Here is an 18,557-nt window from a genome sequence, read left to right on the forward strand (position 1 = left end):
TTGACAGTTATTCTCACTGTAACAAAGACAGAACAATAAGGCATTCTAACACCCACATGCATAAATACATAAAGCTTTATAGCTGCTCCACAATCCCTGTTGTTGAGTTTGCGCTTGTGCACCTTTTAACCCCACACGACTATGGCAAGCCAAATTATCATTTAGAGATATCTTTAATTCATTTCAACATATCTTCAAATATTTTGAGATATCTCTAAATCATTTAAAGATCTCTGCAAATCATGTAAAGATATTTCATTTAAAAGTACATTTATAGATCTCTATTTGCAGATATCTTTAAATCATTTAGAGATATCAGCAAATGACTTACTGTATGTTTAGAGATATCTTCAAATCACTTCCTGTATGTAGCCCAAGATTATACATTCCTGTTAACTTGTTAATTAATTTATATGTAACTGAGGAATGAGGAAACAGGAAGCGATAATCTCAGCCAAAATATAGCAAGTCATTTGAAGATATCTCTAAATGATTTGCAGATTTCTCTAAATCATGTGAAGATATCTTCAAATCATTTAGAGATATCTGCAGATCATTTAGAGATATCTTTAAAAAGCACCTTATTTGGAGATCTCTAAATGGTTTACAGATACCTTTAAATGATTTAGAGATATTTTTAAATATTTGAAGATATCTTGAAATGTGATATCTCTAAATGATAATTTGGCTTGCCATACACGACTGCTTGTTGTCTCGAGAATCCAGTCAAAAGTCAAAGTTGCACATAGATTGCAAAGTGTGTAAAATACCAACATGAATGCACCTAGGTTTTTTAGATTTGTTGTCAATGAATTATGAGTGTGGGAGTTTTCTATAATATATTCATATCCATCAAGAAAACTAGACTTGACTGTGACATGCGGTAGATCACTTTGAATATTTGATCATTTTGCAGGTTTTGCTCAGCACTATAAATCAATACAAAAATAAATACATAAACAAATAATCCATAAAAGGGTTAGAGCATTAGAATGTGAAATAGTATCCCTAGTGGCCATAGAATCAAGTAGCATCAAGTTTAATCTGTGCTGTATTTTCCATAATTCTAGTTTAAAGTACAACTGCTATACTTCATCCTTAAAGCTAGTGAAACTAAAGAACATGTTGATGTGGTCTGAATGGGGTAATTTAAATCTTACACATATAAACATTTTTTGTATTAATTTCTTTGTGAGTGCCTTTTTTACTTTACTGTAATTCCAAAACTTCTGTCTGAGACGTGGAAAGCTTGTTGCTGCGGGGCACTTAGCATCCCTGTTAACAAGAGAGCAAATGAAGTCTGAATCATTTGCAGCATTTGTGTTCTTACAAGGCTCAGTACAACAAGACACATTTTGGTATCTTTTAAGGTCTTGAATCGCATTACTGACAGTATCACAGGATATATTAAAATGCCTCTGAAGACTCTGAGAAAGTAGAGAAAAGTAGCATCTTTTACTGCCTGTTAAGTATGTACAGTATGTATTTCTGTTCTATTTCTATGCTGTGCCAGTGGTTCTCTACACAGCAGATAGGTTGAGGACTTTTATTTATGATTATTATTAATTCGTTTAGCAGACGCCTTTATCCCAGACAACCTAGTCAGTTTTACGAACACTATCATGCAATGTTCTGCATATACACATTACACAGGTCACAGTAAATAACATCAGACAGCATGACTCACTCACTCATTCATTGGGCCACTTAAACTGGAGGCCAGTGTTTAGGTGTATATTTGATGCAGTCAAATTGAGTTTTCTGTTTATTTGTTTCTGTTCTAGCTGGGGACGTGGGATCCAGTTAATGGCCTGAATGGAACTCTGACAGACAGGAAGCTGGAGAACAATATGCGTGGTGTGGTTCTGCGTGTGGTGACAGTGCTGGTAAGAGCTACCTACAAAACTTTTTATCCTGAGGGACGGTTTGAAATGGAAAGTTAGATTCAAATGAAAAATTTGAAAAACTTCCAAAAAGATAATGTCACTAAGAAAGGAAATTAAGATTCCATTGCAGATAAACAGTGCATCCAAGAGCTTTTGGAGACTGATATCTGTCAAGATGATATGATGGTCTTGGCTTGCAGCTGACAAAGAGTGCACACAAAGGTTTTGCTCGAGGGATGCATTGTAGAAACAATCATCTACATCTGTCAAATAGCACAGGTTTTCATAAGCCTGACTGAGTGTATATGATGGTTGCCTCCACAATCATGACTTTGTGGCAGAGCACAGTTGTACTTGAAATAATTCCCACCATTAATCTAAAACAAGTATTATTCTGTAAAACATTGTTTCAGACAAAGGATTTTAATCTGTCCATAGTGTAAATTCGGTTTATAATTCCATATGAACCAGACAAAGAATTGTGTCTCACGAGTTCACTGATGCAATCTCAGCACGGACATGAAACCCTCCATATTAGTTGGCAAATTAGTTGGCAAACATGGATAGAACTTAACTAAAACAGGATGGTTATGCTGTTAACCCTTAGAGACATAGCTTGACATATATGTCACATACAGAGGCCTGGTGAAATGGGATAATATATTTTTGCTAAGCCTGTTAAATGGTTTATGAAATATGTCACACTGGGTTCTTAAAGGTTAATTAGATGACTTTCTCTTTTTGCAGACTTCACACATATTATGGGATTCTGTGTGGTGTTGCCAGCATTTCAGTACAATAACCTGATAATATTTAAAAATAAAATACTTATATGAAGGTTCAAATATGTACATTTACATAGTGTAAAAACATTGCAGTTTGTGGGAGAAAAAAGACCAAGTTACCATTTACTAGCACTGTGATTTTATTTTATTATTCACTCCTGTCAAAGCGATCTTTGTATGAGTTAGAAACAAGTTCACATTCACACTTTCCCAGACGAAAAAAAAAAAAGAAAACGGAAAACAAGAAGCTCATTCACACATACACACTGCATCCCAGGAAATAATTAACTGGACAGGCAGCTGTGTCAATGACTTATTGCAGATTCAGTTTCTGTGAGGATAATATGGTCTGCTGGAGCTTGTCTCCTACTTTGCCGAACTGAGTTACGCTTGAGGCATTGTAGATAATAACACAACAGGAGTATCATTTAAACTACATAGCAGCGGAACTTAGAAAATTGATTTACTGCATTTTGAAAGCTTTTTTTTGGGGCAGTGATGTGTCTTAGTGTAAAATTGGAATTTCTAGCTGAACTCTAATTCAAAAACTCACTTTTACAAAGTAACAGTTCCTTTGGTTTCAGGCCAAGCAGTATTGTGGAAGACAACAAAACGTCAAATAAAAACATATGTTAAGGGAGACAAGGAAGAAAGAACAGTATGGTGGTGAAGCCTGTCAAAGTTTTGGGTCTGTCTTCAAATAAGCCTTCAAGTGGCCTCAAACTCCCCAGGCTCTCTGGAATAGTTTTACAGCATTTGCTGGCCTCTGTAGAATTCATGCCAAAGATTTCCATCATTTAATGCAGCGAGTATTAAAATTTGCTAGCCATCTCCACTGTTGCGTTACTTATCGTTCTTTTATAAGGCTTGTGTGATTATTTGAGATAAAACCCATTGGGGAATACACAGCTTTTTCAGAGCAGTCTGTCTCTTAGAAAGTTTGCCTTTTGTGTACAGCTGAGGCACATAGGACCAAATAATCAACTGTTTAACTGTTTACTCCTCTGTTGACAGTGTTTTGTCAGCTCAAAACGGTGTAGTGCTAAAATAAGACTGATACAAGTGTTTTTATTTCATCTGGGACTTCAGCAATGAAGGGAAAGGTTGAATTATTTGAATATGTTACCAATACTGTGTGGATGACAAAATACTGCTCTTTGTTTAAAATACAGACAGCTGCACCTGCTACCATTACATTGTATATCTTACATTTCATACAGTATCTCCATCAAAGGCTTCATTCCAGAAATTCCAGTGGCCATTCAGATACCAGTAACAGATGCATTTATATATTTGTTTATGTGTGTTTGTTTGGTAACTTGGTACTAAAGAAGCAACTTAGAAACAACTGCTAATTCATACAATCATAGATACTGTCATAATGCACTCTCCCAGAGTGTTTACTATATCACTCTCCAGCTGTCTACAACCTTTTCCTTTGACAAATATATCACATAAAAACCAATGAAACGCTATTGTCCAATACAGTCTATTCTTTGCCACAGGGAAACTGCAACCCCTCTCTTTGACATAAAGCCTCTAGTCTAACCTGCGGCATGTGATCCATCTCTCGGTATCGCAACCCCAACTCCTGATACAATAACGCTAAGAGAATGAGGCTTCTGGTAATATATCACTATTTGAAGCTCCCTTTTAATGATCAGAACAACAGAAACTCCAACTTTCAAAATTAAATATCGCAGTATTCAGTTGCAGTATTTGCAACCATTAACACTGTTCCTTTTCAGATGGTCTACAAGGCTTCTTAGCAGATATGTGTCTAGCAGCAATGCTTGCCGGATTAACTGTTTTTGTTGAATAATGAATAATTTAATTAGTTTTTAACATTGCCACAATGCAAATAGCATATGAAATACAAAGCTCATACAGTGCTCATAATAAGCCATTTTTGGGTATTCTTTAAAAAGCATTTTTGATCTGCAGCGCTGCCCATTGTAACAGATTACTGTAGACGTCTCCTAAATGTGTCAATTGTATAGAGAGATCTGAGGTGCAATTGAAATCAGCAGCAAGTCGATAGCTAGTTAGAAAAGGATTATCCTGGGATTTACAGACAGTTTTCTTTTAGTTGCTTTCTCTTTTGCCCCTTCTGTTTGTTTGTTTACCAGTTTGGTCTTTTGATTGTGGTCAGCACTCAACCCACAGTGTGACACTTAACATTTGATTTACCCTCCTAGAATGCCCTGCCTTGTGAAGGGTAATTATGGTTATTATTGATATACAATCATTGTTTGATCTCCTTTATTAGAGCCATGGTAACTCACTTTTCATACTGTTTTATTCTACTCCCTTTCAGGCTTTTTATTCAAAAGAAGCAGGGGCTGATTGCCCAGGTTATTAGGTACTGGCTTGTTCAGGCTTTTTTATGATTCTGGTCTCAATTGTCTTTAGTACTGTTACAAATAAGTTATAGGGCATCTATAGCGAAAGAAAGAAGTTTAACAAAAAATCTATTGTGTGGGGTTTCTATTTAATGTGATACTATAGTTTTAGCCACCAGTGAATATCTTTTTCAGTGACCCAGGAGTTATGTAGGGGATCGGAATTATTGTTATTAATATATATTTATGCATTCGTTCATTTAATGGGGAAAGTAAAATAGAAGTTGTGTGTTTTTCCTTAAAAATGCATGACGATGAACAAAGTATTTGCAGATAGCTTCTCTAGCAGTCTGAAAAAAGGTCTACTGCTTTTGCCAGCAGTTTTGTATTGACTTTTGATTACATGCTTAAATGTTTGTATACCAGCATGCATGCAAATTGACTGACTGAAAATCTTTAAAATCCGAGAGTGGAATCCTTCAGGGGTATTTCTCTGTTCCAATACACTTTTGTATTTTTGGCAGAGTTGCAGATGTGAAGGTACCTGTATATAGTTACAGAATGCACAGGAAGATCAAACTTTCCTTTATTCCATGGTGCTTAGCCTCCACAGAGAAGAGAACAGTCATCTCAGCTCAGAAACAAGCTGAGGGGAGAAAATAAAAAAACCTGTATGTATCTAATACTGAAAAATCTAAATGATCCACATTTAGAATACAAATTGATTTTCTTTTTCTCACAAGTAAAATATAAAGGCTAAAATAGAATAAAATAAAATTGTCCATGTTTGTAAATAAAACAATACACTGTGCATGGTATTGAGAGAATTTAAATAAAATACTGGTACATCTATATCAATTGGTCTGTGTTTGATATACAGATCTGTGCATACTGATTTCAAATAACCTCTTTAAAACAAATATACTTAACAGTGAATCTATTCAGCTTCTCTAGTTTATTTTCTCTTTCCAGCAGTTTTCTGAAGGCATTGCATTTGAACTACATACAGTTAAATGTGCATTTCTGTCTTCAGGTGGGGGAAACAGGATAAATCCCTACATGTATACCTCCAATTATAAGATTACAGATCTATGTACTTATATTTTATATAGGATCTTTGCATTAACTAGAGCAGTGTTCCCACGTCCAGGACCTCAGGACTCCAATTAAATTATTAATTACTTTCACTTATTGAGCCATTCACTGAAGTATTTTTAAGTAACTATTGGGTCTGCTTTGAATGTGATGTTATCAAGACATTGCACAAACAGAATTGTTTACAGTCTTTCCTCAGATTGTTTATAAAAATGTTTACTCTGTCTAATGAACTCTTAATCAATCACAAAATATGGTGTACAGACATAGGTGGTAATTACATTGTCAAACATAACCCATAACAGGCACTGTATGGGACTCAACTGGTTCAATTGCAGACACCTGGTCATCAACAGCTCACCTCAGTGAGGGCTGAGGATACAGGATCAATGCTCCTTTTGAATGCAGCCAAATTACATTTTCAAGAGCTGGATTTAAAAAAACAAAAAAACGCTAATCAAGGAAATAATTAAATGAGAGGCTTGATTAGCCCAAGTGTTTAAGATCTCAGGTGGAATGAAAAGCAGAACTTGAGAGTGCTAAATGAATTGATTCCTCGCCTACCTACATAGCATCATTATTATTATTATTATTATTATTATTATTATTATTATTATTATTATTTTCTTAATGTTAGTAGTATAAACATATATTGCAGATGCAGATAAATGCAGATGGCATGCCTAAATAACTAGTAAGTAATCAATTCTCTGTGACAGTTGTATGAAACAACTATCAAGGGATACTTCAAACTGTAGTGGTTTCCTTACAAAATCCATAAAATCATTGGTTAGTAGTTTCACATTTCAGCATAACAGGAAATCAAAACATGCAGCCAAGTCAACAGAAAAAGGCTTCTCAATTGGCCAGTGCCATCAGCTGAGCATCATTTTCTTTTATGTGGGTCTGAAGGAAGCTAGATGCAGCACAGATACTGGTATCTAATCCTAAACTGTAGAAACACATGAGCACAGTGAAATATCTACATATAGCACGCCTAGCATAAAAATATGTTTTAGAATGTGAGCGGTTCCAAATGAATAAGAGATGTCACTGTCAGGGTGAGGGAACTGATGGATAGCAACGCAGCAGCCACATCTGATTTTTACATTCATGTCCAACCCTACACTAATGGGTTATTGACCAACAGGAACCACTAAGGATTAAAAGGCACTAGCTTAATGTGCACACTGAGCCAAGTCAATAACACACTCCCTGCCAATGATGAATCTGTGTGACATGTTCTAAGAAACAGGTCAGTTATCAATAAGGATTTATTAAAGCAAATGTAAAAATAAATTCTAGTCATTTACAGCTTACTGTACTGCATTGTATTCCATAACAATTATGAATGAAGCCACTACAAAAATGCAATAGTTTGGTCAGCAGGAATGTCTCTCCATCTCTCCATCTCTCTCTCTCTCTCTTTCTCTGTATATATAAGAACATATGAAAGAATTCAATCGAGAGGAGGCCATTCGACCCATCGTGCTCGTTTGGAGTCCATTAATAACTAAGTGATCCAAGGATCCTATCCAGTCTATTTTAAAATGTTCCCAAATTGTACTTCAACCACATCGCTGGAGAGTTTGTTCCAGATTTTCTGTCTTGAAAGCCCAATTTCCATTTATGTCCCTGGGTCTGTGTGTCCCTGCAGATAATGTATACATCATTGTGTACATTCTGTAACTACTGATTCCTAGTTATAAAAATATAATTGTGATACTTCATATGGCATTATTTTAGACTTATTTTTCTCTTTATAAATAAACAAAGGTCATTTGTTTTTTGATAAAATATCAATTGGATTATCCACTGACATGTATGGTATATCCTCAGATATAATCCTGGATCAATTTTAGAGTGTTCAAACTTTTCAAAAATAATTTAAATCTGAAGATGTTAGGAAGCTCTATATGTGTAATTAAATCCTATGCTGAAGGAATCTGCTGGCCTTTTCAACATTTGAAACAGAGGTACCTTACATCCATTTTGAAACCAATGGTGGCATTGAACAGATTGGACAAAACTAATCGCATTTCAGAAATGCAGCTCTCTCTCTCATGCGACATTAAAGGTTAGTTGTAAATAAATGCAACAACCGAAGTAAAAACAGCTCAATTCAAGTATGACTTTATTTTAAAGGGCAAACTGTTACGAATGTCCACATGTAACTCGTTCTGAGAGAAAGAGAGCAGTAGAAGGCTATGTCAACATCGTACAAATGTTTTCCTCAAAAGTAGCAGACACACTGGTAACACTGATTTTTAAACATGTCACAGCAAAATTATCCATAATAATAATAGATTTAGTAACTTACCATTCAGTTCTCATTATGGTTTATGAATTTGAACCCTTATACCCTCCTGGATAATGTGTATATATATATATATATATATATATATATATTATAGATTAATGAATCAATCAGTCCCTTTATTTAATCACATAAAATCAATGGCCTGGTCAAGATCCGGTTCAAAACCCACAGCAAGACACATTTCAGTTATAGCACATGACAGATGTCAGATTAAAGTCAAAACAGAAATGGATTCTCAATGCTTAATGTAAAAGCACTGACAACTTCCAGAGACCCTGCAATGTAATTTATGAGTATCGCTCACCGGACCCAATGGTGGGTTTTAAAATCCTTCAGCTGCAGCGCTACCCCTCCTCCTGCTTCTTCACATTTGCAGGAAGTTCTCATAAAGGCAGAGGGAGCTGTAGGGATACAGAATTCAAAGTAATTATTCATACTATGTTAGGCAAAAATATGCAGGCAAACATTTTAACAGACACTGCTTGGTGTGATTTAAAGCCCAGGGAGCCTGATGGTCCCCAAACAAACACATTTTCTTTTAAACAAAGTGCCTGGAACAATTATGAAGCTATAAGTATATCCCTCAATTGCTGTGGAATGATAAATATATAATGTCCTGATATTCTCTGACTTATCTTCATTTTTTGTGTAATTTCTTTATAGGAAGAGCCTTTTGTGATGGTTTCTGAAAATGTCTTGGGAAAGCCAAAGAAGTACCAAGGCTTCTCCATTGATGTTCTCGACGCTTTGTCAAACTACCTGGGATTCAAATATGAAATCTATGTGGCACCTGATCATAAGTATGGAAGTCCGCAAGCTGATGGGGTTTGGAATGGCCTCATGGGAGAGCTGGTCTTCAAGGTGAGTTCTGTAAAAAATGACAAATGACAAAATTGTTGATTGTTATTTACAAAATATTAGCAATGCAAATGTAGGCCTGTGTCCTTCTGCTGTTTCCATTTTAAGAGGCTTAACACAGTTCTGAATGTTCTGAGATAACCACAACTTCACTCAATTCACATTGGAAAAGTAACTGTCAATGAATGTATAACTGGCTGTTGAGTCTGGAGTCGCTTCAAGGATTCCTTCGCTATGACTTACTACAGTATATTGGAGATCGTTGGTAATAAACCATGATCACATAGCAGAGAATCATCCTTTTGAGAGTGATATAGTCACACTATCTTCACAGCAGAGCTAAACCTGGGATTTTGTGTGATGGGTCTTGAGAATTAATGCCTCAAGCATTGATATGGGAGTGTAGCTAAAATGACTTTTAAGCTTTCAATTGAAAACACCTTCATATAAGGAAGGTGAATTGTTTGAACCACCAGGATGAAATGGTTTGTTTTGGTTTCATGTCTAACCCGGGAGGTTCAGTTTCATCATTCAAGATATTAAAATGCACATTCTCTAAACACTGTCACACATGAGTACACTCCTATGAACCCTGCCTCTGATGGCAAGTGCCATATCTTAAGATTGCTCTTCTAACGTTTAGCTGTTACCATGTGCACAATGATGCACATCCTATCAATGTGTCTATTGCTTCATATATAAGCTGTCATCATTGAACACAAAGAGGTACTTACGATTTATAGTTGGCAGCTTCTGTTTTGATCTTGCATAGGTAAAAGCAAAAGCCCCCACCTAAAAGAAAAAAACTCTCTTTCTCAAACAAAGTATTTCTGACCCTGGATAGGCTAGCCATCCCATCTAGTTCAATTCTCATCTAATGCATTTATTTATTTCATTTCCTTGGTCTCATTAACCAAATAGACAGCTCCATTTTGTAGTAGTTAAACAAAAGATCAGAATGCAGTACCCCAAGTGTCTGTGAATGTGTAGATAGAAACACAGATGAAAGGAGTAATGTATTTCATTTGTTTATACAATGTTCTTATTTCTTGCTTTTCCTGTGGTTTCTGCTGAGCTGAAGTTGCTTCCACCTTGTTTTCTATTTCCCGATTTAACTCTTTCTGCTTTGACAACCTTAGCAAACAGTTTTCACAACATCCTGTCTGTCACTTGTTATATGACAGCATCCGTTGACAGGTACATATTAATAGAGCTTTTTAATGGACTGATGTGTAGAATTTTCCATAAAGAAAGTGGGTGGAGTAATTTATGGAGAACGTGCTTGTGAATCATTCTCGAATGTGTGAAATACTAATTGCGTGTACATTGAGTGGCTGACATTCAGAAAGTTACCAGACTTATCAAATAAATTGGAGACGTGTGATGTTATTTGACAATTTGAGGAAAGTTGTAATCAGTCTTTCCCAGAACAGGTCTGTAGTATTTCTTGCAATCAGTGCCATTTTTGTTGGTGTTCGAGGGATTGAGTTTGTCTTGGAGTAGCACTGTGTAGTACTTCTTTCACACATTGACTGACTGAGTATTGTTTCCATGGCACCAGCAGCATTTGTCATCACTTTCTTGTTTTGCTTCTTCTTTAATGCAGATTCCATCTGAAGAAAATGCACAAGTGTTCCCGCTACCTAAAATTCTGTCTCTAGTACATTTAAATAGAATTGTACATTTAAATAGTATTGTACCTCCATAAATCAATAAAGACTATAAAGAAATATATAATCTATGATGATTATTTATTATGAGTTTAATTTGTTCTTAGTATGATTTGTCATTTTAAAGGATGCAAAGGAGAAAAATATTGTATACGTTTGAGTTTTCTTCAATTATTTAATTATAAGTATTATTATTATTATAAGTATTTATTACAAGGTATACAGCACCATCTATTATTTATTTCCACCAGGGAGAACATAACACAGCAATGATTTTTTGAGACTATGGTAAAGACCCTTTTTTTCTTAAGGGGAATTTAGGGAAATGTTCTCAAGGTCTTTAAGGTTAAATACTGAAAGCCTTCATAAATACAGAACATAAACATTAATAACTAAAAGTCAATATAGTTTCTAGGCAATTTCCAAGATGGAGAACCCTCATAAAGCTTTCAAATATTTAAAAATTATGGTGGTATTTTGAGTTTCTGTTTCTAAAAAGGTAGGAGGTTGTCCTCATTCATTCTGAAAATAACAAGGAGTAGTACAGAATCAGTAAGGAACAAGCTTTTAATTAATTGTAATTATATTATGTGTTTATGTATGTATGTATACATTTGAAGAAATCTTAGGGAGGCCTAAATCCAATGTGGATTGATATAAGCTGATGATGATGATGATATGCAGTTGATCCACTGCTGGATGGTTCATATTATCTATTTCAAATTGTAGTCATTCTGGACGTTCAACAGCAGCAACACAATATTCAAAGAAATTATTTTAATCTGGGTTGCAATTAATAGTAGTAAAACTGGCCTTCATAAAACTTTCCTATATCAATGTGGAAAATTGCCTTTGCCAAAGCATTTATTGTTTAATGATGTTGTATGTTAATATATGTTTTAATTATAAAAATCAATGTGGGTTCTACTGAAGCAAATCAAGTCATTTGTATGTGTTGTTTCACAGCTGGTTAAATAAAGTGTAAAAGCATTTTTTTAATTATGAAACAACATTAAAATTCATTTTATGGAAGGTCAGCTACTTTGTTTTGGCATGAATTAATTCATCACTGTAATATTTTCTACTATGTTTCAGATGTGATGAATTAAACCATCTGTGACATATTTTTCTTCCATTCACTCTCAACTATTATTTACGTACATATTCTTCTATTCATTTTTACTTTCCCGAAGCAATTTTTCAAAATATATGATTCAATGTATTCTGAATATAAGTAATTAATTCCAAGTAATTAGCTTCCCTTAGTCTGTTGTTAGATACATTATATGTAACCTTAATTTAGAAAACAAATGACATATTAAATTGGAAGAAAAGGTACACTAGTATTTGGTTATTCCTCCAAAATGTAGTCTATTAAACGAGTAATTAAGCCGCTCTTTTTTTGCAATAGCAGTTTGAGTGTATCCTTCAGAGAATTCACAAAGTATTCAGGTGTCACTCTGAGCTCAGAGGAAGCTGTTTAAGAAGTGGAAATGTCTTCAGCTAGTGTTTTCAGTTAGTCTGACCCCCCTGGTTTTGTCTTCTAAATTCAGCGGCTCTGTGCATGTTGAAAGATTGCTCTTGCACAATAATGAACTTGCTCTTGAGAACAAAAATGTATTCGTGTGAATGAAGCCATTCCTCAAAGAATAATGAGTCAGGAGTATGTCATGTACTTGCTGAACAGCTGGTCACATTGTTTGTGGGGTTATCATCCATTCTACTTATGCCAATGAAAGACTTGAGTGTGAAGTGAAGCAACAAAACATTTCATATTTCAGGACAGACTTTTTTCAATGATCTGTTTGTAGAATTGTAAAACCATGTATAAAAGCAACTGGTGATTATAGTACAGAGGATCACTTCCTATTAGAATTATCAATATGTGGTGAATTCACACAATTGTGTATTAAATGTCTCCCCACTGTTTTATTTGCTTAAGTTATTTGTTTAGAGACAATACACTCACCTAAAGGATTATTAGGAACACCTGTTCAATTTCTCATTAATGCAATTATCTAACCAACCAATCACATGGCAGTTGCTTCAATGCATTTAGGGGTGTGGTCCTGGTCAAGACAATCTCCTGAACTCCAAACTGAATGTCTGAATGGGAAAGAAAGGTGATTTAAGCAATTTTGAGCGTGGCATGGTTGTTGGTGCCAGACGGGCCGGTCTGAGTATTTCACAATCTGCTCAGTTACTGGGATTTTCACGCACAACCATTTCTAGGGTTTACAAAGAATGGTGTGAAAAGGGAAAAACATCCAGTATGCGGCAGTCCTGTGGGCGAAAATGCCTTGTTGATGCTAGAGGTCAGAGGAGAATGGGCCGACTGATTCAAGCTGATAGAAGAGCAACTTTGACTGAAATGACCACTCGTTACAACCAAGGTATGCAGCAAAGCATCTGTGAAGCCACAACACGTACAACCTTGAGGCGGATGGGCTACAACAGCAGAAGACCCCACCGGGTACCACTCATCTCCACTACAAATAGGAAAACGAGGCTACAATTTGCACAAGCTCACCAAAATTGGACAGTTGAAGACTGGAAAAATGTTGCCTGGTCTGATGAGTCTCGATTTCTGTTGAGACATTCAGATGGTAGAGTCAGAATTTGGCATAAACAGAATGAGAACATGGATCCATCATGCCTTGTTACCACTGTGCAGGCTGGTGGTGGTGGTGTAATGGTGTGGGGGATGTTTTCTTGGCACACTTTAGGCCCCTTAGTGCCAATTGGGCATCGTTTAAATGCCACGGCCTACCTGAGCATTGTTTCTGACCATGTCCATCCCTTTATGACCACCATGTACCCATCCTCTGATGGCTACTTCCAGCAGGATAATGCACCATGTCACAAAGGTCGAATCATTTCAAATTGGTTTCTTGAACATGACAATGAGTTCACTGTACTAAACTGGCCCCCACAGTCACCAGATCTCAACCCAATAGAGCATCTTTGGGATGTGATGGAACGGGAGCTTCGTGCCCTGGATGTGCATCCCACAAATCTCCATCAACTGCAAGATGCTATCCTATCAATATGGGCCAACATTTCTAAAGAATGCTTTCAGCACCTTGTTGAATCAATGCCACATAGAATTAAGGCAGTTCTGAAGGCGAAAGGGGGTCAAACACAGTATTAGTATGGTGTTCCTAATAATCCTTTAGGTGAGTGTATAGATGTATATAAAGAAGTTATGTTTTTTTTATTTTTTTATTTTTTCATATGTGACAATTTTGGTCATGGATATTATTTAGTTGTTCTGAGGTAAAAATCTAGCTACAGAATTAGCTACAGAACCAGAAAGTTTTAGGAATTCATCTGATAAGAGTTATACTTGCTGTGTGTGCATTTAGGTTTAAAGTTTCAGAAACATCAGAAAGCTAACAGCTGTTCTTAATATATGTAAATGACTTTGAGTAGAACACAGCAAATAGAATACATTCCATTCAAAGTTCCAGGGCTGCCCAGGGTGGAACTAGGACAGTTAAAATTGACCGAGATCAATGTCCGTTATTTATCAGATTCTTGTCAAATAAAGTAATTTTAAAAAGTATGTATACATAACTCTGTAGGTATTACAGTAGACTCATTATTATTCGCATCCAGACAATGTGCAGAATCGATATAAAGAGCAAATAGGATCCACAAATGGCAGAGAGTAATGAATGTTGTGTTGAAAATGTCACCTAGTTAAATCACATCTGAAATATTGAACACAATTGGCATCACTTTATCATGTATATTAATCCAGGGCTCCAATATACAGATGTTGAAGACTAGAGCAATGTAAATTATCCTGTCTTAGTGCATGATGATTAATTTCACTGATTGGTTTTAAATATGAAAGAGAATAAATAAAGCTGTCTCCAGTTGTTATACAAGAGTAGGTCCTTCTGGAAGAATGCAGTGACATTAATTGAAATTGTTCTTGGAGTTGTAATAGAATTTTTAAAATGGTGGGCTCTAATGGTTTTAATGGCCTTTTCTGGTTATACACTGTACTTAAACTTAAAGTGATTTTAAAGAATATCAGAGTCACAAATTGCCCCAACAGTTCTCCTTTTAGAAAAAAGTCTCTGAAGTTAGACCGCTAATATCAGGCCACAGTGGAGTAAAGTGTTTTAATCATCTCTTGGTTCCACAGAGATTGACTTCACTGACTGAAAATTGGTCCAGACTTTAGGTTAGAAAGACAATTAAGTGAATTCCCCTTTTTGCCTTATTACTGGATTTAAACTCAATAGAGAGCTTTTTCTTCATGACTATCAGAATGTATATTTGAATATATTTTAATTCTGTTTATAGTTATTATAAGTAAGATAATCCATTAAATACAGTTCATAATATATATATATATATATACACTCACCTAAAGGATTATTAGGAACACCTGTTCAATTTCTCATTAATGCAATTATCTAACCAACCAATCACATGGCAGTTGCTTCAATGCATTTAGGGGTGTGGTCCTGGTCAAGACAATCTCCTGAACTCCAAACTGAATGTCTGAATGGGAAAGAAAGGTGATTTAAGCAATTTTGAGCGTGGCATGGTTGTTGGTGCCAGACGGGCCGGTCTGAGTATTTCACAATCTGCTCAGTTACTGGGATTTTCACGCACAACCATTTCTAGGGTTTACAAAGAATGGTGTGAAAAGGGAAAAACATCCAGTATGCGGCAGTCCTGTGGGCGAAAATGCCTTGTTGATGCTAGAGGTCAGAGGACAATGGGCCGACTGATTCAAGCTGATAGAAGAGCAACTTTGACTGAAATAACCACTTGTTACAACCGAGGTATGCAGCAAAGCATTTGTGAAGCCACAATACGTACAACCTTGAGGCGGATGGGCTACAACAGCAGAAGACCCCACCGGGCACCACTCATCTCCACTACAAATAGGAAAAAGAGGCTACAATTTGCACAAGCTCACCAAAATTGGACAGTTGAAGACTGGAAAAATGTTGCCTGGTCTGATGAGTCTCGATTTCTGTTGAGACATTCAGATGGTAGAGTCAGAATTTGGCGTAAACAGAATGAGAACATGGATCCATCATGCCTTGTTACCACTGTGCAGGCTGGTGGTGGTGGTGTAATGGTGTGGGGGATGTTTTCTTGGCACACTTTAGGCCCCTTAGTGCCAATTGGGCATTGTTTAAATGCCACGGCCTACCTGAGCATTGTTTCTGACCATGTCCATCCCTTTATGACCACCATGTACCCATCCTCTGATGGCTACTTCCAGCAGGATAATGCACCATGTCACAAAGGTCGAATCATTTCAAATTGGTTTCTTGAACATGACAATGAGTTCACTGTACTAAACTGGCCCCCACAGTCACCAGATCTCAACCCAATATAGCATCTTTGGGATGTGGTGGAACGGGAGCTTCGTGCCCTGGATGTGCATCCCACAAATCTCCATCAATTGCAAGATGCTATCCTATCAATATGGGCCAACATTTCTAAAGAATGCTTTCAGCACCTTGTTGAATCAATGCCACGTAGAATTAAGGCAGTTCTGAAGGCGAAAGGGGGTCAAACACAGTATTAGTATGGTGTTCCTAATAATCCTTTAGGTGAGTGTATATATATATATATATATATATATATATATATAAACAAAATACTAAAGCAAGATTGTTTTTGTTTTTTTTGGCATAGGTAAAATGATTGTACTACTAAATTAAATCAATTCAGTAAATTCCATCCCCCCATTAAGATGCTTCAAACTGCTTCAAATCATCTAAATCAATTATCTTATCATTCAGGTGTTTAAGGCTGCAAGATCATCAGCTTTTTTCTTTCTTCCAACTCACTTACTTTGTTTATTACATAATTCTAATGATTTGCTAAATTTCGTATATATAGGTATTAGGAATTAGATTTAATAGATGCACAAGGTTCAAGGTACAATACCAATAATATGTTTTGAGGCCATGGATACCAGTGCTATTTTTTTCCAGTTCATTAAATAAACAGACCTGAATAAATTGAGAGTTTGATTGGTACAAACACAGGAAGATATTTTCTGCCCCTGAAGGAACTGAGTGTGAGATGTGAAACACTGAGACGTGATCTCTACCCTTTTGCTATCATTCTTAGTGTTCACACCTGAAAACATGAATTCATAAATAAATAAGTACAGCTGCTAACATAAAACACAAATCTTCAGAAATCCTCAGCGTTTTTATGTCATAATCAGTCAGATAGAACATTGTACAATAACCCATGCCCTGTTTCTCCTTTGTGATCTTCTTTAGAGAGCTGATGTGGGGCTTTCAGCATTAACCATCACCCCAGACAGGGAGAGTGTGGTGGACTTCACAACGCGATACATGGACTACTCTGTGGGAGTGCTGCTGAAGAAAGCTGAAAGGACAGTGGATATGTTTGCCTGTCTGGCGCCCTTTGACCTCTCACTTTGGGCATGCATTGCTGGCACAGTCCTGCTGGTGGGAATACTGGTGTACCTGCTCAACTGGCTCAACCCTCCTCGCCTGCAGATGGGCTCGATGACTTCCACTACTCTGTACAACTCCATGTGGTTTGTCTACGGCTCCTTCGTACAGCAAGGTAAGGCACCCAGCAATCTTGAGCAACCTTTCACACAAGTCTCTCTGGGAATGTGGAAGCTTTTATCACCTCTACTGGAAATCCAAGAATGATAAGAACCGCATATATAAGTGTATTGTTTTCCATTACAAGCTGTCCAGTTCAACACATGAGAAAAATACCGTCTGCAATATTAGGTACCAACTTCTCAGTGTTAGCTAGAAGAAAGTGTACAATCGAGAGGAGGCCATTCGACCCCTCATGCTCATTTGGTGTCCATTAATAACTAACTGATCCAAGGATCCTATCCAGTCTATTTTTAAATGTTCCCAAATTTTCAGCTTCAACCACATCGCTGGAGAGTTTGTTCCAGATTGTGATGCCTCTCTGTGAAGAAGTGTCTCCTATTTTCTGTCTTGAATGCCTTGAAGCCCAATTTCCATTTGTGTCCCTGGGTGTGTGTGTCCCTGCTGATCTGGAAAAGCTCCTCTGGTTTGATGTGGTCGATGACCTTCATGATTTTGAAGACTTGAATCAAGTCTCCATGTAGTCTCCTCTGTTCCAGGGTGAAAAGGTTCAGTTCCTCAGTCTCTCAGTAGGACATTCCCTTCAGACCTGGAATAAGTCTGGTTGCTCTCCTCTGAACTGCCTCTAGAGCAGCGATATCTTTCTTGATATTTTGAGTAGATCATCCTTATCAACAGCATACATTATCTCTTTGATATACCAAGCCAAACCAAAACCAAAAGGAAACGGAATCACTTGTTACAAACAGCAATCCTAATGAGAATGTTTTCAAGCCAGAATAAATAAACAGTCCCAGAGAAGGACCAAGAGAATTTAATTTACACAAAACATATTCAAGCCCTGTCCAAACTCACTGTTTTTCAAAAAAACACAAACTGCATGGGAAGTTCTTCATATTTTAAAAGACCTTATAGTTAATAGTTTAAAATATGTATTATGCATTTATGTATAAAAATTGAGCCTTAGAAGAACACAGCATCAGCAATATAAACCCCTTTAATACTGAAAAC

General features: G+C 36.4%; 1 protein-coding gene across 1 annotated transcript in view; it reads left to right on the plus strand.

Annotated features, from left to right (window-relative positions):
* grid2 (glutamate receptor, ionotropic, delta 2) overlaps positions 1–18,557 on the plus strand; it is a 219,984-nt gene that overhangs the window by 86,031 nt on the left and 115,396 nt on the right. The window contains exons 8-10 of the mRNA XM_066711696.1: positions 1,785–1,886; positions 9,092–9,289; positions 17,229–17,541. Coding sequence (XP_066567793.1) covers positions 1,785–1,886; positions 9,092–9,289; positions 17,229–17,541 — 613 coding nt within the window. The remainder of the gene's footprint in view (positions 1–1,784; positions 1,887–9,091; positions 9,290–17,228; positions 17,542–18,557) is intronic.

The sequence above is a fragment of the Amia ocellicauda genome, chromosome 8 (genome assembly GCF_036373705.1).
Source record: "Amia ocellicauda isolate fAmiCal2 chromosome 8, fAmiCal2.hap1, whole genome shotgun sequence".
Taxonomy (NCBI): domain Eukaryota; kingdom Metazoa; phylum Chordata; class Actinopteri; order Amiiformes; family Amiidae; genus Amia; species Amia ocellicauda.